The 27,011-nt window shown below is 41.6% G+C and overlaps 1 protein-coding gene across 2 annotated transcripts in view; it reads right to left on the minus strand.

Annotated features, from left to right (window-relative positions):
- Window positions 1–343: 343 nt before the first annotated feature.
- The window catches only part of GAD2 (glutamate decarboxylase 2), a 71,454-nt gene continuing 44,786 nt past the window's right edge, over window positions 344–27,011 (minus strand). For both annotated transcript variants that reach the window (XM_004605361.2, XM_055146805.1), the window contains exons 12-16: window positions 23,178–23,256; window positions 19,541–19,690; window positions 12,820–12,927; window positions 12,399–12,488; window positions 344–4,030 (exon numbers count right to left, since the gene is read on the minus strand). In XM_004605361.2, the coding sequence (XP_004605418.1) occupies window positions 3,857–4,030; window positions 12,399–12,488; window positions 12,820–12,927; window positions 19,541–19,690; window positions 23,178–23,256 (601 nt within the window). In that variant the 3' untranslated portion in view covers window positions 344–3,856. The remainder of the gene's footprint in view (window positions 4,031–12,398; window positions 12,489–12,819; window positions 12,928–19,540; window positions 19,691–23,177; window positions 23,257–27,011) is intronic.

Raw genomic sequence — 27,011 nt, forward strand, 5'->3', positions numbered from 1 at the left:
GTTTGGGGAGAAAAAACAAGGTAATAGGAATGAGTTAGTAGCTGTTGAACGTAGTGGAAGTTACACAGGCATTCATTCACTATTTTCTCCACTGTTGTAGGTATGTGAAACTTTTCATAATTAAAAAATACATAAAAATATATATTTAAAAGGTAGCATGATTAAGGAACCAGAGTGTATCAACAATGTTCTTCAGAAATGGTTGCAGGAATAAGAGCTTTCTTCTCCCAAAGACACTCAGGATCACATGTCATGTGTGATCATTGTCTTTTTCATAGAGAATTCATCTAAAGACTATCTCCCCCAACACGGTCACCTCAGAAATGAGCATTCAAGCCTGAGGTGTATCCACATTTACACATTTATTTGGGTTTAGAGAGACAACACAGATAAAATACTTTGATCATACACAAGTTTCTATTTGGTAAGAAGAACAGGTTGCCACATATTTATATTTTTTATTTTTTGTCTTTAGTAATGGAGTAATGTTGGGAAGTTGACATCTTTGATAAACACCAATTGGGAACAGTATTTTGGCACACATTAATTAATAAATACATCAAGTTTTACTTAGCATTTGAAAACAGAAGAGCACGTGCAAGATGATACCCACATGAGGTGCCCCAGTTTCTTGTCCTGCCCCTATATTTACACCCATGCTTCCTTGATCCACATTCCAAGGAGCAGTTGCTCTTCCAAAGCCCAACAGCTCACTGCAATGTGAGCTGTCCTACACGCTCCATAACTGGTCTCTTCTATCTGCAGAGACCAAGAAGCGCTCACCTTGCATTTTGTGACATCATGAAAGTCTCCAAAGATTTCTCAGTAGGGAGCTTAGCTGAGGGCAGGTTCTCTATAGAGCTTCTGTGAAGCGTAACAGCAGCAGAGAGAGGGGAGATAGTGCATGTAGGTGCAAATGTAGTTCTTGTGATATCAGTACAGCTACCACACAGAAAATGACATACCGGTAATATAGTGTACAAGCTTTTACAGCAAGACATGTTGGTTTGCAACACTGTACAGTTCAGATCTAAAGTGCACAACCCCAAGCTGAGGTGACAAGTCGGGACTATCAATCTAATAAAGGCAACACAGATACACACGTGTTCACTTCCTTTTCTTTCTCACATCCTCGTGACAGCACATGAAGTCAACACCAGTTATGTTTCAGGTAAAGACATGCCACCCTTTTTTCAAGTATTTTAAAAGAACTAACACAATATTGCTGTATAAAGAAAAATAGCCATGTCAATTCTTATTAAAGCTAAAATCAAACCTTTCAAAAATGGATAAAGAATGGTTCCACATCAAGGCCTTTGACACTAGAAATTTGGGCTGATGTTCAAAACTAACTTCCTTTCTTCCTTCCTTCCTTCCTTCCTTCCTTCCTTCCTTCCTTCCTTCCTTCCTTCCTTCCTTCCTTCCTTCCTTCCTTCCTTCCTTCCTTCCTTCCTTCCTTCCTTCCTTCCTTCCTTCCTTCCTCCATCTTGAATGGGTCACAGACCAGATTCTCTTTTGATATTTATTAAACTATTGGGACGATGAGATGAGGCTTTTCTTTACCTCCTTTCCTAGGCTACCATCAGTAGGGACTTTTCCCCGCACAGATCTGAGAAAGGCTTCCTACATCACTGGGGAGGGATTTGAAAAGGGGAGGAGAGGGTTGTTTGGGGTGGGGGCGGCGAACAACTCGTGCTAAGAATGGCCACCAGTTAAAGAGCAGTGGATTCTGGTAGGATTTATCTGTAAGGTACAAGTACCCTGATGAAGACAGAGAGGAGTCAGTCTGAACGAGGACATGAGATCCACTGCCTAGTTCAGGCAGGAAAGTGGGCTTGACCACTAGTGTCCCTGCCTCTCACTTGGGTGCTTTTGACTCATGATTGGTGGGGCTGTTGTGGGTTGATTCTCAGTAGCCAATTGTTTGAAAGTGCTTGGCCATTGGAAACAGCCTGGAAAGGGAGGGTTGTTCTTTCATAAAATTCTGGGCACAACTAAAAATTTTTCTCTAATAACCATAGAGAATTCGTTAGCTAGACCAGACTCAAAGCCATGTTAATCCCAGGGCGAGTGTTTTGGTAAATTTTCTCAGAGACATAATAGAGGGACAAGCTCACGACGATTCAGGGGGTTGTATTATATGGGTTTACTCTTTTGCTTGAAGGATAGGCTCCTTCTTCCCAACAGACCTTAATGGCTACCTGTCTTTCTTTCCACTATTGTCACAGCAGAATACTATCTGCCTTATATTTCTTTCTACTGATATGTTTGGGCAATATAGAAAGGGCACATGATTCTAAATTAATACTCATAGTGCACATAAAGGAGTTCATAGTTTCACTAGCACATGAAGTTTGACTCTGTGGTTCCATAATTTTAGGAGCTCTCATTAGTTCATATTTTCACATGAGATTTTTAGGGGCAACCAGGTGAGTTTTAAATATTATTTTGAATTCTAGGAATCTTCTTATCTCTGCCTTGTTTGGTAATTTTTGGATATTGGTGGGAGACAGAAAAAAGATCTCAAATATCTCAGGTTGGAGCTCATTTTATTTTTCTTGGGTAGGAGAGGGAAAAAAATCCACCTATGACATAGAAATTAATTGCTTGAGATTGCAGCAATGGAGAAGCCTAGTGGCTGAGAGCTGATTGCGGGAGAGATTTTTATGTCTAAGAAATTTCCCAGGAGGTAAATGACTCCTTTCTTGGTTGTGGCAATATGGCATTAGGATGATATCATCATTTCACACCAAGAGTTCTTCCCCCAAGGCAGAATTCAATTTTCTGGGCTTGCCACATTCTAGAGTGTACTTATTCCTCTTTGCTCAGGCTGAAACAATTTTATTTTACCTAATTAATTTGAACAACCTAATGAAAGAATACTGTTTGGGAAAGTGCCTCAAGAAACTGCATCAACCTTCTACTCAAAAAAGGCTAAACTAGATAGCAGAATGAAGACAGTTATCCTAGTTTCATCCACGCACATTGAAACTTGGTTGGTCATGCTTATTAGAAGGGTCTAATAAGGGTCAACTGGGTTGGAAAACTTAAAGGTGAACACAATCTTATTCTCAGTCTGGTCAATCCTTTTAAAGAACTTGCAGTACCTTTTGTATTTGTCTTACAATACTAACCTTATAAGTTTGATAAGCTATAATATGATTAGAAAGAAGGAATCTAACTTTGAAGAATTGTGTGGGCCTATAGCTCAAAATAACTTTTCTAAGTGTTTTACTGTGCCTCTATTAAAATAAAGAGAAATAAAATCTGACTTAGTTTTTATATCTGCCCCTGCAGTTTGTATAACCCATATAAAATAAAAATCTATGTGTTACAAAATACGATTTATTTTAATATATATTTTCCTTTTGTAAAATTATATGTATTTAAATACATTTGAAATGTTGCTATAGGTAAATTAGAAATTTTTTTCTAATACTATGAAAAAGGCAAGAGTTTTTATTTTCAACATACATTTTACTTTATCCTTTCTCTGCACCCCAAAGAACCTATGATGATTCAGGGGTATTTTGGCACTACTCAATCTTACTAATTCTAAAGGGAAAATAAAATTTAATTTGCACACTATATTAAATTAAAGGAAGTATTTATAACAATTTTAAGCTTTTCCTTATTGATTAAACACGGCCTTTTGTCACTAATTATCAGAGAGGTATTCTAAACTTAAGAAAGGATTTTTAAAAGGTGCAATGTTTTCTTGATTTTGAAACTGTACTCTACTTTGACACCACAATATAGAAATAGATTTACTTTGGAACAGACTACAAATACATTCACACAGTTTGTGACAACTTAATTGTCTACCTAGAGAATTGAAATAGCTTAGTGAACGAAGTTATAAATCTTGTCCAAGGCGTTCTATTTCTTCAATCAGGAAGTCAATGTCTTGGTGAGTTGCTGCGGGATTTGAGATGACCATACGGAAGAAATTGACCTTGTCAGCCAGGGGCTGATAGCTGACCATTGTGGTTCCATACTCCATCATTCTGGCTTTAATCACTGGAGCCACCTATCGGACAGACCAGGTTAGTACATGTTCTCCCATGGACTCCCTGCTTAGTCAAAGGGAGCATTTTAGTTTATAACAACATTAAGAATCACTTTATTTTCTCTTGATTAAACTTTGTTGAAGGTGATAAGAATACTATACACTTGACACACAGGAAAGATAGTACGGTGGGAGGGGGTTCCTCTTGAGCACAGTCAACCGGGGTTCGATCCTGGCACCCTACAAGGAATGATCCCTGAGTACAGAGCCAGGAGTAAGGAGTAAGTCCTGATAACAGCTGGGTATGTCCCAAAAACAAACTAAAAAAGAAGAAAGAACAGCAGGATGAGGGAGAGGAGGAGGAGGAGGAGGAGGAGGAGGAGGAGGAGGGAGAAGGGGAAGGGGAAGGGGTAGGGGAAGGAGGAGGAAGAGGAGGAGAAGGAGGAAGAAGAAGAGGAGAAGGAGAAGAAGGAAGAAGAAGAAGAAGAAGAAGAAGAAGAAGAAGAAGAAGAAGAAGAAGAAGAAGAAGAAGAAGAAGAAGAAGAAGAAGAAGAAGAAGAAGAAGAAGAAGAAGAAGAAGAAGAAGAAGAAGAAGAAGAAGAAGAAGAAGAAGAAGAAGAAGAAGAAGAAGAAGAAGAAGAAGAAGAAGAAGAAGAAGAAGAAGAAGAAGAAGAAGAAGAAGAAGAAGAAGAAGAAGAAGAAGAAGAAGAAGAAGAAGAAGAAGAAGAAGAAGAAGAAGAAGAAGAAGAAGAAGAAGAAGAAGAAGAAATGATAAAATCAGATATTTGTTATCTTATCCTTGACTTTGTAGTTCGTCTACCTGAGCAGCACAACATTTAGAAGCACCCTCCCAGTAGGTGTCAAACATTAAAAATAGTTTAAATTGGTAAAGATGAATAAATAAATCTCAATATAAGAGATATAGGAAAACAAGCAAACTTTTGAACCACTAAAGCTACTTTCTTGAGAACCTTTAGTTCTCAAGTTTATATTTTGAGATGTGTTTCTTAATATCAGTTGAGGAAGACAGCTGAGGCCACCAAAATTTACTATCACAAGAGTGGATCACAGAGAATTTTGCCTATTTCTGTCTTATTGTAACAGTGTCAGCAACCTTCTATTGTCTATAAAATTCAGTTCGGCAGAAACACCTTTGCTTATCCAGCTCTGCGAAATCCTCTTCTAATGCTCATTTAAAATGAATCTTTTATCAAACAGGACACTCAGCATCCCATGAATATACCACACATCTTTTACCCTTTCACCCGTACTTTCAGTGTTGCCCTATCACCACACTTTTTCCCTTTTCCTCATTTATTGGAATCCTTTTTCTCTTCCTGCTCTCTCTCTCTCTCTCTCTCTCTCTCTCTCTCTCTCTCTCTCTCACACACACACACACACACACACACACACATCAAAGTTCCACTGGAGTCTTATAATCATGATAAAATCTATAATTGCCATTGACTCTGAAGAGATTCTAATTTCCTATTGTCCTTTGAGTTATGAGAAAAGACATTTTATCTGTCTACTTCAGCTTTCAGCTTCCTGAAGGCAAGTCCAGTGTTCTGGCTTCTTTTTTTACTAGTGTAATGCCAGATGTATGGTGAGGGCTGCTGAGTTCTTTCTGTGGGAGGAACAGAATAATAGAAACAGCATTCTACAATGGGACATATGCTGATACACATAAATTATGTTTAACTCTCTAGATGACCCTGACCAGGTCTGTGATGATCGAAGTCTGTAAGTAGGTCTTGTAAGTTCATTGCTGTGAATATGTAACCAGGAGTAGTAAATTTGAGGAAAGTGTTAGGCTTATTTTAGACACACATAGATAAGCAAGCAACTCAGTTCAAAATGGGAGTCAGGCCTTATATCCTAGTTGGAGTCATCTTAAACAGATGATGACTAGATCTGAATGGAATGCTGTTAGAACATGTGACTTTGGGGATATTGACACTTACATAATCACTGGCTTGCACTAAGGTTTAATATTCAAATTACTCATTGCACAAAATCAACTTAGTTCCTGTCAGGCCTGGTTATTGGTTTGCTGCCAAAGCCAGAAGTCACTGTTGCTTTCACTTCACCTTCACTTCACATCACTTCACTTAATTTCCTCACTGAAAATCAGTGTGGATGCTGATTCCCATACTGAGACTTTCTGATTCTAATCACAAGTTATTTCCTCTCCTTGTCACTTCCTTAGAATGCTTTTGTTAAGTTGATCCATCTTTCACCTAAAGCATTAAGTATATATGAGCACTGGGTTTATCTAGGGAATAATGTGAAAAGGAGTTTAAATACCTCAATTGTGGGCCATGTTTTTAAAATATATCTACCAAAGTATTCTAGCCTCAGTACATGAAATTAATTGCTTTGTGCTGTGAGGCATAGCAAGTCAACATGCTTTTAGGAGGAGAAATTCCAAATTAGAAAAGGAATTCTAAATCCAGGTGTCTGTAGGAATTTAAGGAAAAAATTACATAACTATCTTTTGATTTTCTTGGCATAACAAATGATGCTTATTCTTTAGGACTGATAAAACAACAATGCTCAGTTAATTCCATTCTGATTCAGTTTTCATGAGCAATCAAAGCAAAAAAAATCCCTTAGGAACAGAACTAATTATTAAAGACAGCCGTTTCAACTTTTCAGATAAATGTAAATTAAAGACTGGAATATTAATAGTAACAGTCATCTTAAGATGATGTTACCATAAACTAAGATAAACTCTTCTTAGATTCTGACATAGCTGGGTTAGCAGATATCACAGCTGTCTAAATAGATAGGACTTTTGGTTGCTTCCAGAAAATGATAAGCTAAAATTAGAGGAACATGGTTCATGTACTTCATTGTATAATTACTAATTGCAAGTCAAGAAAAAATTAAGATTATAACTTTTCTGATGAATATTGTTCACTTATTTTTAGACTCTTTTGGGGGTCACATTCTTAGTTTTATTGAATAGAGAAAGTCAGTTACAAAAGAAAGGTACTTTCTGTTGAAGAATTCACTAGAAGTCTAATCAATAAGAGCTCTTTGGGTGGCCAAGAGTGTTGGGGCATCATTTTCTCCCTTGAAATATTAGCTTTTTTAAATTCTTTAGAAATGATAGCCAAGGAACTTTTCCATAATTAAATCCACATTTGTTTCTTCCAAAGAAAGCTCAGATGAAAGCATTAGAAAAGAATCTTACAAGCTATCACAGGAAGTCATTGTTTACTAAGAATTACAAAAATATTTTGTTCTTAAATATTGGATTCTGAAAAAAATTTTTGAAAAAAAAATTTTTTTTGCAATATCTGCCAAGGGCCAGGAGCCAGGTGGGGTTACTCTTGGCTCTGTATGCAGGATTAATTACTTTTGTGGTACTCAGGGAACCACTGAAAATGATTTTTATAAAAGATTTATGAAAAACTACAAATGGATATTCTAAAATGTTACACTTTCACCAAGTTTCTCTTTACATTTATTATTATTTTTGTTTTTGGACCGCACTTGAAGGTGCTCAGGGCTTACTCCTAGCTCTGTGCTCAGGGAGGATCAAATCCAAGGCAGCTGTGTGCAAGGCAAGAGCTTTACCTATTGTACTATTTCTCTGGGCTCGCCATTCCATTCCATCTTACATGTCATTCCAAACTAGCTCCTTATCAATTTATTTTAAAATCCATTGTTGATCCTTTTTAAGAAGTAAAAACAGGGCCGGAGCGATAGAACAGCAGGGAGGGTGTTTTTCTTGCAAGTGGCTGAACTGGGTTGATCCCCAACATCCCATATGGTCCCCTGAGCATCGCCAGTTGTGACCCAAAAACCAAAACAAACAAATAAATAAATAAATCCAAAAAAGTAAATAAAAAGTTAAAACAGGTTTCTATGGAAGTTCTGAGCAAGAGGAGAAAGAGTATAACATGCTTAAGAGAAAATGTGGCAGACTGGGAGAGAGAACCAGTCCAGATCCTGGCATTAGATATGAAGGTATGAAAGTACCCATCTCAAGAGGTAAAATGTGGGAGGCATGTGCTTGGGAGGCACCCGGGCAGTTCACATGTGCCCACTGTTTTTGGGGTTTTTGTTTTTGTTTTTTCTTTTTGGGTCAAACCCAGCGATGCTCAGAGGTTACTCCTGGCTCTGCGCAAAGGAATTGCTCCTGGTGGTGCTTGGGGGACCATATGGGATGTTGAGAATCGAACCCAGGTTGGCCACATGCAAGGCAAATGCCCTACCCACTGTACTGTTGCTCTAGCCCCTGTTGATCGTTTTAAAGCCCATCAACCAGTAAAGGACTATACAATGCTGACTGCAGGGATGCCAATAATGCTAAACTATAATGGAAATTCGAATACAAGATGATAATAAAGAGGAGCCAGAAACATAAGACATGTTTGGTATAATTAACTCTGAAATTGGGGGTGGGGGGTGGTCAGGTTGAGTCACACCCAGCAGTACTTAGGGCTCACTCCTGCTGGTGCTTGGGGAGCTAGGTGGTATTAGGGCTTGAACCGAGGCCTCGAACATGCAAAGCATGTACGGTAGCCCATTGAGCTAACTTGCCAGCCTTACCTGTGAGTTGTTGTTGCATCTAATTGCTGCCCCTTGCCTGTGTCTAGAATCTGAATATGGTCCTGGCTACAAGTCCCAGCCCTCTTGTCTTTGTCTCAGTGACAGGCCACTGGCACACTCTCAGTCCTCACTGGACAGCAAGAAATGTACAACCTGATGGTCCCCTTTACCTTCTACCCTCATGTAACTTCATGTCCACTGGTTTCCTAGACATCTGTTCCCTTAGCCAATCTGAGCATTAGGAAAAAGCCTTCTAATTCATCAGTTTCCTAAGCATTGTTTCCTTTCTTTATATTCTAGGATATGGTTGCAACAATAGAGGAATTTTCTTTCTGCCTATCATTTGATTGGCACCCATCTCAAATTGAGCATTTGAAATATGATCAGCAGGGTGTGGTGAATTTTTCACCAATATAATTGTAATTGATTTAAATTTAAATAGTCACGTGTGACTATTATTACTGGATTGGTTAGTAAATGTGATTTATTTCACTTTATAGCACAGTGGGTAGGGTTGCATGCAGCTGACCCGGGTTCGATTCTTCTGTCCCTCTCGGAGAGCCCGGCAAGCTACCAAGTGTATCCCACCCGCACAGCAGAGCCTGGCAAGCTACCCATGGTGTATTTGATATGCCAAAAACAGCAACAAGTCTCACAATGGAGACATTACTGGTGCCCACTTGAGCAAATCGATGAACAACAGGCGGACAGTGTTACAGTTCTTGTAACACTGCTCAGGGGTTACTCCTGACTCTGCACTCAGGAATTACTCCTGGAAGTGCTTGGGGGACCATATGGGATGCCGGGGATTGAACCCGGGTCAGCCGCGTGCAAGGCAAACGCCCTACCCGGTGTGCTATCGATCCGGCCCCAGTGTTACAGTTCTTTTTACTTCTGGGAAGGCTGTGTGCACACACATACACATGTGTGTGTGTGTGTGTGTGTGTGAGAGAGAGGGGTGGGGCAGAAAAGATTTTATTGGTACCTGGACATTAGACTTTAAGGGCTTCATAGTTAATAGGTATTGTCAGTTTCAGAACATTAGTGAGAAGATGTTCTGAACTGATGAATTATTGACATAAATAAAAGTTACTTTTGATGTTTCATGTAGATCTACTTTTATTTAAAATTCTGAATTACTAAATTCTCTTTATAGAGATAATAAAATGGGACCACAGAAGAGGAAACAATTAGGAGAATTTAATTTGCCATCCCCCGAGATGTCCAAATTGCAATTATCAATAGAATAGAACTTATTTACTAATATTCTAATTGCTATCCCCAGAAAATAATCACTCCCATCTTAGTTTGTATGACATGTTAAAAACTAAAAGGCATTTGAGATAGGTACATTTTCATGGGGATTCTCAGAGTTCACTTTTGCTTTAAAAAAAAAGTAGAGGGGGGAATTAAAAAAAAAAGTAGAAAAGAAATTCCCTTCTTCTCTTTCTCCATCCTCCAACCAGCAATAATGAATCATCAGTAAATTAAATTAAAAAATTCCTCTATGGATCTGGTCAATGAGTTCACTGAAGAAGTAAAAGTCAATTAAAATGGAAACAGTTAATTTCTAACTGAAGTTTTAGATAAAATCTGTCATTGTTAAGATAATCCATAACAGAGAAGCCACCATAAAACACCTAGAGGGAAAAATGAATTCTTTCTGCTCAAATGATAGCAGCCTTCTCGATTACGTGTGCCAATCTTCTTTGAAGTTATTCCTACCCTCTTGCATCTTCAGCTTGACCTGGATGAACCAACTGTTCTAAAACTTCCAGCATGACCATGATCTTTCCGACCTTACAAACATGAGGCTGGAGTCGCTGGTCTAGAAGTTTTCATTTGTTCCTATAACTCAGTGGCCCTCAACCTACACATTGTAATCCCCTGGAGAACTTTTAGAACCATTCCAGAGCTGTGGAAAAAGAAGTCAGATAAAATTCTTGGGGTAAGAGTTAGTCATCAGTGTTTTTGTTTCTTAAGTAAAGTTTTAGGTTGGATTCATATATCATCATGGTTGCAAATCTAGAGATACAGAGGTCTAAAGGTCTAAAGGTTTATAAAAATTATGTTTTATCTTGCATCTTTTTAATTTTTTTATTTTTGCTTTTTGGGTCATACCCGGCCATGCACAGGGGTCACTCCTGGCTCTGCACTCAGGAATTACCCCTGGCGGTGCTCAGTGGACCATATGGGATGCTGGGAATAGAAGCCAGGTCAGCGGGGTACAAGGCAAATGCCCTACCCCCCTGTGCTATCTCTCCAGCCCCAAAAAGTCTAAAAGGTTTTAAGGTCTTAGTTCTGTGTCCATTTCCTTCTGGGGGGGGGGGAACTTTATCTGTATTGCCTAAGGATGGGTGTTAAATTAGTCTGGAGACTTTCAACTCACCCAAAATCTTGCTCTTTTTTTTTTTTTAACATACAAGGAAATACAGTGTTCTAAAGGTCAGTGAGTCAGCTGGAACTTCTTGGCCTTGGGGGGAGAACTTCTCCAGCTCCAGGCAGAGATTACATTGCCTTCCTTTGTGATAAATGGAAAACCAAGGAACTGAGCCAGTTCAGCAACCAACTCACAAGTCCCCAAACTCTTGAGGCTCCTTAGTTTTCTATGTCTATGGGTTCTATTTAGTCTTTACCGCTCTTCAAGACTCAGTGTATATCATAAATCAAATTTCACCCATGAGCAAACGGTAGGGAAGAGAGAAAGAAGGATAAAAGTACTTTAATGGCCATAATAGGCTTTTAAGCTCAAGCCCTCAGGCTGTAGAGGCAGGGATTTGGGTGAGATTTTTCCTTCCTGAGATTTCAGTTTCTCCATCAGCAAAATGGGGACAACCATGCTTCCCACCTTAGGTGCAATGATCCCAAGACTATAGCAGCACTGTAGCACTGTCGTCCATTGTTCATTGATTTGCTTGAGCGGGCACCAATAACGTCTTCATTGTGAGATTTGTTGTTACTGTTTTTGGTTTTTTTGTTTTGTTTTTGCTTTTTGGGTCACACCCGATGATGCACAGGGGTCACTCCTGGCTCTGCACTCAGGAATAACCCCTGGCGGTGCTCAAGGGACCATAAGGGATGCTGGGAATTGAATCTGGGTTAGCCGCATGCAAGGCAAACGTCCTATCCGCTGTGCTATCGCTCCAGCCCCAGTTGTTAATGTTTTTGGCATATCGAATACACCTCGGGTAGCTTGCCAGGCTCTGCTGTGCAGGCAGGATATTCTTGGTAGCTTACCGGGCTCTCCGAGAGGGATGGAGGAATCTAACTTGGGTTGGCTGCATGCAAGGCAAACGCCCTACCCCCTGTGCTCCAGCCCAAGATGATAGTAGGATTACTATTATTGTTTTACTTAGTACATTTATTTTTTTGCTTGTTACCCTCTGATAACAGCTCCAAAAATATAGAGTGGTAAATTTGAGTCTAATATCTTGTGAGACTGAGTAGTGGTTTGGTTTACCTTCTAACGCTTCTGGCACGTATCCCTTATGCTTGTCATTGAACACCAGCTCCATCTCCAGTCAACTTCAGCAAGGAAGTTGTTGGTTGTGGCTTGGTGGATGCCCCTACAGGTTCTTTCCTAATGCTTATCATAAGACACCATGAGCTTGCTCTCAGAAACAAGAAGTATGTATCATTGTGAAATTTGGAGATAGAGCCGCTTTATCTGACTGGTTGGTACAGGAACTCACAGATGCTTATGCTTCTTCTAAGATCTTTGCATGCGTGACAAAGAGGGTAGAAGATGAAAGGCCCCAAGAACACAGCCAACCACAGAGATGAAAGGCCTGAGGGACCCAGCCACACAGGAGACGGTATGATTTACCTTTGAGAGGCGGCTCATTCGCTCTTCATTGTCTTCCAGCATCCTCAAACTGGGTGGCACATACCAGAAACAGACATTTGTGTGCTGAGGCTACAAGGAGGAAAGTCAGATGTCTATTCAGTAAATCTGGCAATTTGGGAAATTCCAGTGACACCCCAAATCTATCCTGCAACTTTCCAATACAATTCCTATGTAGAAACTTGCCATCCTCTCTGGAGGGCCTGGCTTCCGCATCTACTGACTGATGTCTTTATGCATTTAAATTTATACTCCAGCTCATAAGATCAGTCCTATGGTCCCTGCTGTTCCTTTATTCCCCCTTCCTCCCCTTATCTGCAGGGTTCTCTATTGACATAAAAATGAAGGGGTACATATTGGAATTCTAAGATCTGGGGGTGGGGGTGGAAATTGCAATGCCTACCTTTCCATCGAACACCATTTTATAGCCTTCTCGATTTTTGATGATATTATACAAGTACTCCGCCAGCTCCAAACACTTATCAATATGTGCTTCAAATCCAATAGTCCCCTAAAAGAAGAAGAAAAGATAGTAGGTGGCTGAGAAAGAAGGGTGAAGCATGCTGTAGCCAAGAGGCAGGATGGCGCCCTCTTGGCTCTTGGTCTCTCCTGCTCTTGGATCTCAGCCCTGCTTACAAGAATCTGTTTCCCCGAAGCTTTCCTGGTCAAAGTTTCTCCTTTAGTACTCTGCCCCCAGGTGCTTTTGTTCTTCTGTCTGTCAGTAATGCTTTCCACAGAGGACTCCTTTGCTTCCTCGTTCAACCTCTATTCATTCCCCAGGCAATTAATTTGATTACTCAAGGGGAAAATTTGCCCCTGCCATTCACAGGATTCATTATGGAAGTCATTAATGACAGGAGGGCTGGGCTATTCTCTTCCTGCGGAAACGAAGCAGCACTGGATGCTTGCTTAGCCCCCACCTGCCAAGTGACAGTGCCTTTTTCAGACCCGGGTTTTGCTCATCAAGGTACCCTTATACTTAAACAAATAGAGTACAGGCTCAATGACTCTTTGTGAACAAAAGAAAGAATAGATCCGAAAGGCCTCGCAGACACTTTGTTCTCTATCATTCCAAAATCTCAGAAACATTTCCTTTGGGAATAAGTGATTCATATGTCTGCAATAGGCAAACATTAGCATGAAGGTCTTTGCTTTTCCTGTTTGAAAGACTGAGATCTGGACTCAGTGGAAAACAACCAAATCACCATAGAGTGGAGCTGTTTAACTGATGTTAGGACACTCTGGGGAGTTACTTCTCAAAAAGGTTTTCCCTCCTATCTCCTTCAGCATTTGCAGAGTACTAATAGAGAGCCGAGAAAAACAGCTAATGTTCATCCCAGGAGCACTTAGAACTGGTCTGTCAGTAATTAATGTGGAAAGTAGAGGGAACAATTGCAATGGAGGTAAGAAGCGCCCACTTTTCCATTTCCCAGTCCCATAGCTCAGTGAGAAGTTCATCCCAGCACGAAGAGTGGCTTTTCACATCTGAAGCCTCATTAAGACTAAGCTGCATTACAGTAATCAGATGAGTTCAGAAATTCATACTTTAAAATTTGCTTATAAATGGATAGACCTGGAGAGTATCATGCTAAGTGAAATGAGTCAGAAAGAGAGGGACAGACATAAAAGGACTGCACTCATTTGTGGAGTATAGAACAGCATCACATGAGGCTGACACCCAAGGACAGTAGATACAGGGTCAGGAGGATTGCTCCATAGCTAGAAGACTGCTTCATGAGTGGAGGGGAGAAGGCAGATAGAAGAGAAGGGATCACTAAGAAAATGATGGCTGGAGGAATCAGTCGGGATGGGAGATGTGTGCTGAAAGTAGATAATGGACCAAACATGATAACCTCTCAGTGTCTATGTTGCAAGCCATAACGCTCAAAAGCAGAGAGAGAGTATGGGGAATATAGTGCAGAGGGTAGGGTGTTTGCCTTGCTTGCAGCTGACCCGGGTTTGATTCTTCTGCCCCTCTCGGAGACCCTGGCAAACTACCTAGAGTATCTCGACTACACTGCAGAGCCTGGCAAGTTACCTGTGGCATATTTGATATGCCAAAAACAGGAACAACGAGTCTCACAATGGAGACGTTACTGGTGCCCGCTCGAGCAAATCGATGAGCAACGGATGACAGTGACAGTGACAGATGGAGGTGGGAAAGGGGGGGTATACCAGGGATATTGGTGGTGGGGGATGTGCACTGGTGGAGAGACGGGTGTTTGATCATTGTGTGATTGTAACTCAAACATGAAAGCTTGTAACTATCTCACAGTGATTCAATAAAATAAAATAAAAAAAGAAATTCATACTTTAAAGATTTCTAGTAGCACAGCGGGTTGGGCGTTCGCCTTTCACGCGGCCCATCCGAGTTCGATTCCTCCGCCCTTCTCGGAGAGCCCGGCAAGCTACCAAGAGTATCGAGCCCGAGTGGCAGAGCCTGGCAAGCCACCCGTGCATATTTGATATGCCAAAAACAGTAACAATAAGTCTCATAATGAGAGACGTTACTGGTGCCCACTCGAACAAGTTGATGAGCAACAGGATGACAGTGACATTCTAGCTAATGTTGGATCAAGGTGGCTGACTGCTTCCTGATAATCACAGGAAAGGGTCTGGATTTCTCATGCCTGTACCCAAACCATGAGACAATGGATGCCAAGGCAATCAGGATTGGTTCAGAGTGATTTGGGACTTAGGGTCCCCTTGGGATAGCACCTAGGGTGAAGGAAGGAAGTTAAGTGTTCCTCAAACTGGATGCTTCAGGCCAATTTAGAGTCATAATTAAAACTGTATTTACCTGAGCCAGGACCAGTGTCACTCTGACCACTTCCATTATATGATCTTGACCTATCTTTGAGCACGTGGGAATGAGCTGTCTGGCCCATGGTCCACATAGAAGCACTGTAAGGTAAATTCAATGCTTTGTCCACACATCAAAGGGATTGGGAATCCTCTAGATTTTTTGAATCTGGGATTTCATGGTGGAGATAGTCATGAGTACTATGACCAAGTAATCTAATCTAAACCTCCCCAATTTCATCCAGGCTAAAGAGGTAGCCCTATCATATGTAATACATTCATCACTTTTCTAGAAAAACATACGCGGGGGCATAGTCCTAGTAACCTTCATGAGCCCTTGGAAGACTAAGGCTCCTTCCATGATGTTGACTATGTGTGAGATTAAGATCTATATTTTATTTCAAATTTTGTTTGGGGGTAGCCCCCTCAGGGGTTGCTCCTGGTGGTCCTCAGGGGATCTTACAATGCCAGGGATCAAATGTAGATCCCTCAAATGCATTGAGCTATCTCTGTGGTCCTGTTTTCAAGGATTTGACAGCTTTTAGGATGCTTTGAAAATTCATTCATTTATCAAATTGTTATTGGACAAATACCATATGCTGCTCAGTTCTCCCTTTGAGAATGACGAATATAGCGAATATAGCGCAGAGGGTAGGGTGTGCCTCAGGCATGTGAAATTAGAAGCTCGGATGGGGCCTGCTAACTGGGGGGTCTGAACTCCTGGAGTTCAGGGATATGCCTAGCTGCAGGAGAAGGATGTCTTCAAGCCTTAGATCTAATACAAGGCAGAAAAAAAGAAAAAGGTCTATCAGGAAAAAGAGAGCTGAGAGAGGGGTGGGCATAGGGCTTTGGCAATGGCAGCCTCAGCTATTGGTGCCATGAAGAATGCCTTCGACTATCCTAGTTAGAGAATTTTGTGCTTGCTCACTCCATGTGAATTTACTCTAATCAAGCAATCTTAGACTTAATATGCTGGCCAACACCAGTGCATCATGGACAGGATAGAGAATTATAATTGATACAAAGGCTACTATTTTTCATAGCATTTTTCTTATTAAGGAGGAAAGGTGGCATCACTAGCCCTTCTTCTCTAGGTAGGTCTGATAACAAAGTTTACTGAAGTAATATTCTGCTCCTCCTGCTCCCTCTTTTTCCTTTCCTTCTCATTGTTTTATATATCCCAGATTATTTGCTCATTGCCAAGGAAATGTGAGATAGACTATTGATAGACTATCAGGGCCAACTTTGGGGTGCTTTCTTTGGGGAGAGGCTGACTTCTTCCCTGGCTGACACTATAACAGGGGGCTTTTGAAAGGAGAGATTAATTACCCTCACCTCTGACATCAATTGTAGGACTGAGATTGTTACTTGAGTAACCTCTATAGTTTCACTTTGCATGGTGCAAAGCCAGATAAAAGTTGAAAACCAGATAAAAGATTTTTATAGCAATTGTCTGCCATAGAGGCAGGAGGAGGGGTGGGATAAGGGTGGGGAGGGGTGGGAGGGATACAGGAGACATTGGTGGTGGAAAACATACATCAGTGGGTGTTCGATCATTGCATGACTGGAACTCAAACATGAAAGCTTTGTAACTATATCTCATGATGATTCAATAAATAAATAGATAAATAAATAAATTAAGGTTTTTACAGCTCCTTGTATGGATATGTAAGGTTTTGCATAAAGAGTTGCAGATTTGTCCAAGTTTTTCTCTTTTTATCCACTCGCCCAGCGCCTCTATTTCAGGCTTCATTAGGTCCTGCTGTTTAATTCACACCTGATGTCCTCCAAGTCATTTCTCTCAGAACCACCCAGCTGCACCATGCTGACAAGAGGCTTCAGATGGAAAAGGAGCAGCAGGAACTGATGAACCATGAGAGAAACAGTTTTTGTAAATATAGCTAATTATCATCCTCTTAATAAAAAAGCCACAGGAAAACAGGGACACAAAGAATGAGACAAAAAAATAGTTAGCAATCAACTTACTTTCCTCAACTTAGTCTCTGATACTTATTTTTGTATTTTTCAGTCTTGCAATTCTCGTCTAATTATGAAATTTTTGTTAGATGAAGAGAAATAATAATAAAATAAAATATGTAATAAAATAATGCTAAGTATTTTTTTTCATTATTGTATTTGTGGGGGTGGCTCCTAAGAGGTACTCAGGGGACCCAGGGCCACTCAGTGAAATTCAACAAATCAGCTGAGGTATTTAAGCAAGCTCATCTTTTAATTTAAAATACATTTTCTGTAGCAGGTTGAAAATGGAGGCCCCAAAATAGTTATGATCTGTCTATGTCACTCCAAACCCTTCTGTTTCTTGTTATCTGTTTGAAATGCTTAAGGTAATTCCTTGCATTTAATTTTTTTTCTTTTTGGGTCACAGGCTTTGTGATGCACAGGTTTTGCACTCAGGAATTACTCCTGGCGTGCTCAGGGGACCGTACGGGATGCTGGGAATCGAACCAGGGTCAGCCACAGGCAAGGCAAATGCCCTACCTGCTGTGCTATCGCTCCAGCCCCTGCATTTAATTCTTAAAAAATAAATAACACCATATAGAATTTATTTCTGTGCACATGGATCGTATGTCTTTATATCGACCTAAAATAGGCAACCAAATCTCATTCCTTCAGTGTCATTCCTGCTGGTCAAGTCATATTTGCTTAGTCTTGGGATTGGACTTGCTACCTTATGGAGTATGCTACTTAGAAAACAGAGAACCAAGTGGCTATCTCTCTGCCATTCCTACAAGCCCTTGGCACGCGGTAGCTTCCTCTTCCCTTCTCCCTTTCTATCATCATTCCTCAAGCTTCCCCTAACTGTTCTTTTGGGTTTTTCTGGTAGGTATGCTGGCTCTGATCAACTTTGGGAAATCAATGAATCCAGAGAGAAGTCACTGATTTGTGCCCTTTACATTGGAAATCTGATATAAAAATGAAAAATAAAGCCTTTGAAGTCATGAAATTTGCTTATAAGTGGATGGTCATGGAGAGTATTCATGCTAAGTGAAATGAGTCGAAAGAGAGGGACAGAAATAGAATGACTGCACTCATTTGTGGAATATAAAATAACATGAGACTGACACCCAAGGACAGTAGAGACAGGGCCAGGAATATTGCTCCATGGTTGGAAGCCTGCCTCATGAGCTGGGGGAGAGGGCAGCTGGGATAGAGAAGAGACCACTAAGTCGATGATGCTTGGAGGGATAGTTCGGGATGGGAGATGTGTGCTGAAAGTTGATAAAGGACCAAATGTGAAAGCCTCTCAGTATCTATATTGCACACCATAATGCCTAAAAGTAGAGAGAGAGTATGGGAAATTGCCATAGAGGCAGGGGATGGGGTGGGGGATACTGGGGACATTGGTGGTGGAAAATGTGCACTGGTGGAGGGATGGGTGTTCGATCATTGTATGACTGAAGCTCAAACGTGAAAGTTTTGTAACTGTATCTCATGTTGATTCAATTAAAAAAAAGCTAATAAATAAATAAATAAATAATGTCTTTGATCTTTCCAGCCTGCTTGTCTTGAAACAGACATGCACATTGCCGGGAGGCCAACTCAAACAAGGCTCCGCTCCTTGCACTGCTTTTGTGGCTGAGGAAAGAGGGAGCAACCACAGTCCCTTCAGAAGGAAATGGAGAAGCCAAGAAAAAAAAAGAGGTTTCTAAGGACTTCTGAGTTATTACTAGAGGTTATCCTTTAATATGTCAAAAATACCATGCTGGATTTTTTTTTCTTTTTTGTTCTTTAAACATAAGCTGTCAGACTGCATTAACCTATCCAAGCCATCAATTTACTGAATGAAAACCAACACTTGGTAATTAGAGTGACAACAAAACACCTTTCAGAACCCATATGTTCTGCTGTATAAAGCACACAGATCTCTTTTGTAAGTGAGTGAGCATTAGAAGCTAACGGGAAAAGATCAAAAGGTTTTAACTCATCTCTTGCCTATGTAGAATACAATATAGATCTAGGATTAAAGAAACTTATTTGGTTAATTACTTGAGTAAGTAATGATCAGATTGGAGGGCATTTGCCTTGCACGCGGCCGACCCGGGTTTGATTCCTCTGTCCCTCTTGGTGCCCGACAAGCTACCCAGAGTATCCCGCCGGCACAACAGAGCCTGGCAAGCTACCCATGGTGTATTTGATATGCCAAAAACAGTAACAACAAGTCTCACAATGAAGACATTACTGGTGCCTGCTTGAGCAAATCGATGAACAATGGGATGACAATGCTACAGTGCTACAGTGTCCTAACAAGGTTCAGACTAGACAGAGGGTTTTTGTTTGTTTGTTTTTTCACGTGTGCTCACCTTCGCCCTCCACATTAGCCATAACTTAAAAACATCGACGTGGCGTCCACACTGTAAGGCCTTGTCTCCAGTGTCGTAGGACAGGTCGTAGTGTTTGTCTTGCTGAAAGAGGTAGGAGGCATGCATCTGGTTGCAGCTCTGCATCAGTCCCTAGACGAGAAAAGAGAAGTAAGAGACCTGACAGACTTCGCCAAGGGTTTTATTAGATTCATGTTGCAGTGGAAATTGCTCAGAACAGAGACAGTGAATATCCTAGAGAAAGAAAAATAGTATGAATCAATTTTTTAAAAATGAGACCAAAATCTGGACAAGATGAACTGTATATTAATAGTTTAACTATGATACAAGACAGAGTCAAACTGTACCAGAGGTCAACCACAAGGGCATGTTTACACTTCTACTTCCTTTATCTACTTTTATTTTTAAAGTTTTTTATTGATTGAGGTTCTGTAATTTATAATGCAATAATTATGGTTTCCCATCTACATAAGACCAACGCCACACCCCTCACCAATGTATTCACCTCCCTCCCCCAAGGATCCCAAAGCCCCTCTCTTCCAAGCCCCTCCCCACCAAATTCAGTTGTGTGGAAAAATTTTCCCCTGTGTGAGAAGACATTTATTAAAAAAAAAAAAATCAATACAATTAGAGTGTAACATTCATCCTTTAACAAGCCATCCTGATACTCTTGTTTTGTTATAATGAAACAGTTGGGAGATCTTAGGTTCTGGAAAATGTTGTTAGTATAATTTTCTTTCTGTTTCATTCATGCTTAGTTTAAGCATTTTATCATTTAGCTGTTAAAAGACCCAGCTCTCGGGCCAGAGTGATAGTAAAGTGGGTAGGGCTCTGGCCTTGACTGGCAGAGCAGCCAACCTGGGTTCCATCTCTGGCACCACAGATGGTCCCCTGAGCACTGCCAGAAATAATCCCTGAGTTCAGAGTCATGAGCACTGCGGGGTGCACCCCCACCCTCCAAAAATAATGAGATCTCTTTGGAACTCATACTTTTAATAGTTCACTGTTGTAATATTTGGGGATGAGGACTGGGCCACACTGGGCAGTGCTCAGGACTTACTCCTGACTCTGCTCTCAGGGATCACTCTGGCAGGGCTCAGGGGACCATCTGGGGTGCAGGGATAGAACGTGGGTCAGCTGCATGCAGCTGCAAGTAGCTTCCCCGATGTCCTATCTCTTCAGCCCCTTTGCTACCATTTTTATATACTATCATCTAAAAATATAAAGCTGTTCTGAGATCTCTGAAATGCGCAAACGTCTAAGTGTCCTGTTCCTTTCCCAGGAACGGTTAGAGCTTCAGGACAGCATTTTCAGACTCAGCGGCTTCTGGAAGTTCCCGGAAAACTGCACTGTCGGCGCCCATTCTTTTGCTCCAGCTCCAGAAGCTGACGGTGGGAAATGGTGGCAAAGCGGGAAAATGCTCCCAAAGAGCAGCGAATGAATCATGCTCTCTGACTAAAACAGTGCTGCCAGGCTCCTGGCTAGAAACCCCACCATGTTTCAATTTGTCAAGAACAGCAGGAAACTTGGGACTCTTTTGTTATCTGGAGTCTAAATGTGCTTTGACAAAAAATTAGTTTTTTGGGGGGGTTGTTTTTTTTTCCTCTTGTGACTCATGACAAGAAGAGAAAAGGCTATAACATGTGATCACTTAGTTGAAGTTAGAAGTGCGAACCTTCTTAAAAATTATTTGGAGAACCAAAAGCAATGCAACCAAATCTCAACGAGGTGATGAAAGACCAAGCACCCCAATTGTAGAGAAGAGAACATGGCCAAGCCTTGTAGTGCAGGCTTCATAGCCAGCGAAATTCATTAAAATATTTTTAAGAAAAGTGAATACCTTGAATTTATAATAGAACAATACAAAAACACTGAATATGAAAGAAACATTTCAGGTGAAGACCAGTAAGATTGGAAAGTGCCACCGATGCCTCTACTTTGCTTTGTGGACCCAGAAGTTGGTGCCCTCTGTCCCTAATCATGCAGGCGCTCAGATTATTGCCACTGATCCTCAGAGAGATAACTAACTGCATTGAGTATGAAATGGTGGATATATTGGGTTATCTTCTCTGGGAAAGGAAAAGAAAAACTCCAAAACCTTGACTTCTAAAAGGTTGCACAATACAGTCTTTTTGCTCAGAAGAATAAATAGAAGTGATATTGTTTTCCCATCTGGAAGACCTGGTGAGATAATATACTGGTCCTGAGTCATTAAGAAGTCCCAATACTATGTCCCAAACTACTGTGTACATATTAATAGCTATTGTGAGTAAAAAGTTGCTGGGAAAATTTTCATAGTCAAATAAACTTAGCAAGTGCACATATCCCCTGTATTTGGATATTATTTTATCCCATACACTTTCTGTATTTAGATATTTGCAGTAGATATAATCACACTAAAGGCTCTGATATACCTACAAAGCAAGTAATGAAATTTGTTTCAACCCTTTTAATATACCCCAAGCTATTTCAAGCACAGAACTCTCAGATCAGAGAATGCTTATATAATCTTATACAATGGCATTATTTCTTGGACCCCAATAAAGAAAATGCTAACAGAGCATTATAAGGTTTTAAATGTGCAAGGGATTCAGAGCAATTAATTTATTTCTTCCTAATAGAAGAATCACCTTTCTTCTCTTACTAAAGAATGGTGAATTTGTTTTTCCATAATGCATTTATTGCCTATTGGGCAACTTATTTTTATAACAATTCTTTTTGACTCCAAATCATGACTAAAATCTGGTGTATTTCTCATTTGCCACCAAATCTGTACTACTTAGAGTTACTAACCCAGATTCCTGAAACCTTGAAAACAAACAAAAGTACACAAGAATCTTTTCTACTTGCATCATTTAAACTATGAATGAGTGTAATCCTCTCACCCTTTAAGTTAAAACCAAAGATTAAGCCTCCTTTGTTCTTTCAACCATGAACTCTCTCACGGGCTGTTTACTAAACTGTTGCAAAAGCCCTACCTTTGCTGAAGCTCCATGGGGAATTTAGCATTGACCTAAGCAAACCATTGCAAGAGTTATTCCACAGAAGAGAGTGGAAAGGTCACCATTTCCCTCATCCTGAAGTTATGTCTTTTATTCCATGAATGTTGCTTTTTTTTTTTTTTTTTTTTTTTTTTTTGCTTTTTGGGTTACACCCAGCGATGCACAGGGGTTACTCCTGGCTCTGCACTCAGGAATTACTCCTGGTGGTGCTCGGGGAACCATATGGGATTCTGGGAATTGAACCCGGGTCGGCTGCGTGCAAGGCAAATGTCCTACCCGCTGTGCTATTGCTCCAGCCCCCCAAGAATGTTTAAGTGGTAACTTTCTTGACTCATTGTTGACCCTCCAGAGTCTACAACCTAACATGGTAGCCTTTTACACACACACACACACACACACACACACACACACACACACACACACACACACACATCCCTAAACCATGTGTGAAAGCAGCTTGTCTTGTATAGCTGATATGTATCCTGCTTGGACCTAAGAACTGGACCTTACAATTCTTCCCATGAACTGTTTCCACCTTTGAAGTCACTGGCTATTATGACTTGGTTCCTACACCTTTTTACTAACCCCCCAGAAGAACTGGACCAGGAAACACATACCTCTTCTCTGACCAGGAGAGCAGAGCACTGCAACGGAACCCCCATCATCTTGTGCGGATTCCATGTCACAGAATTGGCCCTATTGGAAACAAATCATGTTAACAGGGTGGCCCAAGGACAGATTCAGATACCCGGCATTGTGCATGGCAGCAGAGCCCTGGGCTTCTTGCACATTTTTTAGCATAACACAACACTAAATGTTCCAAACAAGGAACCATCTTTTCATTCAGCATTTCCTTGGCTTTGCAAGACTGCATGGTCTATGAAGACTATGAAGACTCTCTCCATGTCCACCCCAGATCACACATGAAAGAATTCGTTTGGCTTCTTAGGGACAGTGGGGGTGAAATCAGATAATTTATTCACTTGGGAACAAACACAATCCTCCCCACTTCCTGCTTCAGGCAGTCCTGGAATGTCTGGATCTCAGAGGGACGTGTCCATTTACTAGTTCACTGGTTCTTGGCACTGTCCAGTTTCTCCTTTCTACACAATTACCCATTTCTCACATGCATCTTTTAATGATAGTGTCTCACTCCTCCTCGCTTCCAATTTTTTCTCAGATCCATCTCTCAAGACTGGACCACAGGGGAAATATGCTGGGATGCCTGTTTGCAGATTTCATTCTACCTGTTCTCAACATATTTGAGAAATGCAATGAGCTTCCAAGATTTAAACCTCTCCTCTCCTCTCCTCTCCTCTCCTCTCCTCTCCTCTCCTCTCCTCTCCTCTCCTCTCCTCTCCTCTCCTCTCCTCTCCTCTCCTCTCCTCTCCTCTCCTCTCCTCTCCTCTCCTCTCCTCTCCTCTCCTCTCCTCTCCTCTCCTCTCTTTTCTTTTCTTTTGCCTTTTTTTTTTTGTCACACCCAGCATTTCTCAGGAATTACTTCTGGATCTGCACTCAGAAATTACTCCTGGAAGTGCTTGCGGAACCATATGGGATACCAGGGATGGAACCTGGGTTGGTCACTTGCAAGGCAAATGCCCTCCCCACTGTAGTATTGATCCATCCCCCGAAACTGTTTTTCTTGACCTCATCTTTACTGCTCAGACTTCTCCACCTCTCAGGGAAGCAGCCACCCCTACCCTGAGCTGCTCTTCTTGTTGCTTCCTTCACTTGGAGAGTTTCTGTACAGTCTTCAGAGAGATGGAGGGATCCACATGAATGAGAACTTGAATGTGACCTGGGTCCAGAGTCACAGGAGGAAGGAAAATAGTACTATGGGGGCCGGAGCAATAGTACAACGGGGAGGGCATTTGCCTTGCATGTGGCCAACCCAGGTTCCATTCCCAGAGTCCCATATGGTCCCCTGAGCACTTCCAGGAGTAATTCCTGAGTGCAGAGCCAGGAGTAAACCTGAGCATCCCTGGTTGTGACCCAAAAGCAAACAAACAAACAGTAGTATGATCTTCAGCAGCCGCTGCCAGAATGCTATGGGGGAGCAACTCCTCCTTAGGCTAAAAAACAGCCTCATTCTGCTCCCAGAACCCCATGTGGGCACTGCAGGAAGACACAGATTAAAGGCTCCCATTCGTCTCAGTGATGAACATCAGGCATCAGTCAGCTGGCCAGGAAACACTTATGGCCCGAGATCTTATCGGACTCAGTGATGGGTACAGTTCAACTTTGGGTCTCAGCTTTAGGTTCTGACATAAACTGTTACATTCACTGAAAACTAAAGAATCAAAGGCAGCTAGTGGTCAGAGGGCTACATCCCCTGGAAAGAGGACTAAGTAACTTGAGGCCTATTAAAGGCTATGTTTAGCCAAGGAGCTTCTTCTAAGAAAATAGCTCCTTGCTCTGCAGAATGACAGAAAGACAGAATTATTATTATCGGAGCTAGCAGGAAGAAAACCAAGAGCCAGACCGTTTGTACTGTTTGCATCCAGGTTCTATTACTCCTTAGATGTGTGATCTTGAACAAGTTAATAAAGCTTTCTCTGCCTACATTTACTTGTCTGTGCAAAAGAGAATAATAATATATGCCTCAGATAAAGCGATTTCTGATAGATAATAAACATGAAATTGGACTGACTTTTGCTATTGATTTCCACTCTACCACTTGCAAGCCTTATGGGTGCATCCATTCCCTGCTCATACTTAGCATGGTTCAGCCATGGTGAAAACATCAACTGTTCTCCAAGTTCATCCTATGCAGTGGTCAGTTGCTGATGCTACTTGTTGCAGAAGCCTTAGGGTGCTGGGTACCTGCTCTGCCTCTTGGAGCCACATCCCCTGCCCCTGTGGGTGTTTTGAGGAAAGAAATTGCCCACTTCTTCCCCACAGGCAGCGATGGCTGGATCTTGCCTTATAGCTGAGGGGCTGGCCCAGGAAGAGGACAGAAGCTGTGGGCGGGAATCGAACTATAGGTTGATCTGAGCCTAGTTGGCCAGTTAGAAAAACAGCCCCGGATCTGTTTCCAGATGTTTTAGTCTGGTGCTACTTGTGGGGGAGAACCTGAGTCAGAGGAAATGAAAGCCCCAGGGCTGGTTTCTGTCCGGTTCTTGCTGACTCCACACGGACTCCTCATTTACCCTCTCCCTGTCCTTCCAGATTTGTTCTTTCTAAGGACAAACCCTGGATACTGTGACTTCTGTGCCTCTGTTCCTCTAACTGTTTTCCTCCCATGTACCCAGCCCTCAAACCCCAGTTTTGGGGTTCACTGTCATGAGGTCACCCCTTTCAAATCTCATTCCTCACCTATAGGGTTCAATCCCTCCTTCCCTCCCCCACCTCAGCTTCTCCACTGTCTTCCACTGCATCCTTTGTGCAGCAGCTCCGAGCTGGTTCCAGGCCCCTCGTAGCTTCTCGAATCTGTTTTCTTTCCGACGTGCAGAAAGCATCACCAGAGCCCCGCTCCTCTCTTGTCACTACAGTAGAAAACTCCATTCTCCACCTGTAACCGAGGCTCGCATGGCCCCCCTTCTCAGCTAGAGCCTTGGGGGACACTGAGGCTCAATGGGCAGCACACCCTCAGACATGTCCCTGGCCTCCTGGGCACTACTCTGACCCCATTTATATCCCCACCTAAGCCTGTCTTCACTTTCTTAAGGACACTTTCAGTGCCCACGGATCTCTTCACTTTGAATGCGCTTCTTCCGCGTCTGCCTATGAAGTGCCCTTTTCTTCAGTGCCCACCCCCTGGGTAAGGGCTTCCTCTAAGAATTCTCTTTTAGATAAAACTTTTCCTTCCTCTGTGTCCTCCTTATCTGTTATCTAGCTCACTTATCTGTCTCTTAAGCCTCTATTTCCTCTACTTCAAATTTTTGTCTGTGGTTGATTGCCAATCTCTCTACTAGATTCTAAAGCAGAAGTACCCAACTTATTTGGCCTATCCTTTCAGAAAAAAATATTACTTAGCTTTGTCCCTTCCAACTATACCTTCTTTTTTTGCAGGAGTTAGGGGAGTGAGGCATGGGTGGGCCACACCTGATGGTGTCCAGGACTTCCTCCTGCCTCTCAGGGATCATTCTTGACAGGACTCAGGGGACCATACTCAGTGTTGGATATTAAGCCAGGGCCTGCCACATGCAAAGCAAGCGCCCACCTCCCTGTACTCTCTAGTCCAAAATTTACCTTTTTAAAGAGAGTAAACAGATAGTGACCACCAGTTTCTCCTGAGGCTACTATCATCCTGGTGTGGGGGTGAATGGGGGTCAGTATCACCCATCAATGATAAGAAGTGAGGCTTTTTATCATTTGCACCTTTATCCCCCCCTCTCCCTGGGCTGGGTTCAAAAACTAGCCTGTGCCAGGAACAACTATTTCAGTTACTGAATGGAGTTTCTGCACCCTGACTATTAGAAGTGGGGACAATGATTGAAATGCCACCAGAG

This window comes from Sorex araneus, chromosome 9 (genome assembly GCF_027595985.1).
Source record: "Sorex araneus isolate mSorAra2 chromosome 9, mSorAra2.pri, whole genome shotgun sequence".
NCBI lineage: Eukaryota > Metazoa > Chordata > Mammalia > Eulipotyphla > Soricidae > Sorex > Sorex araneus.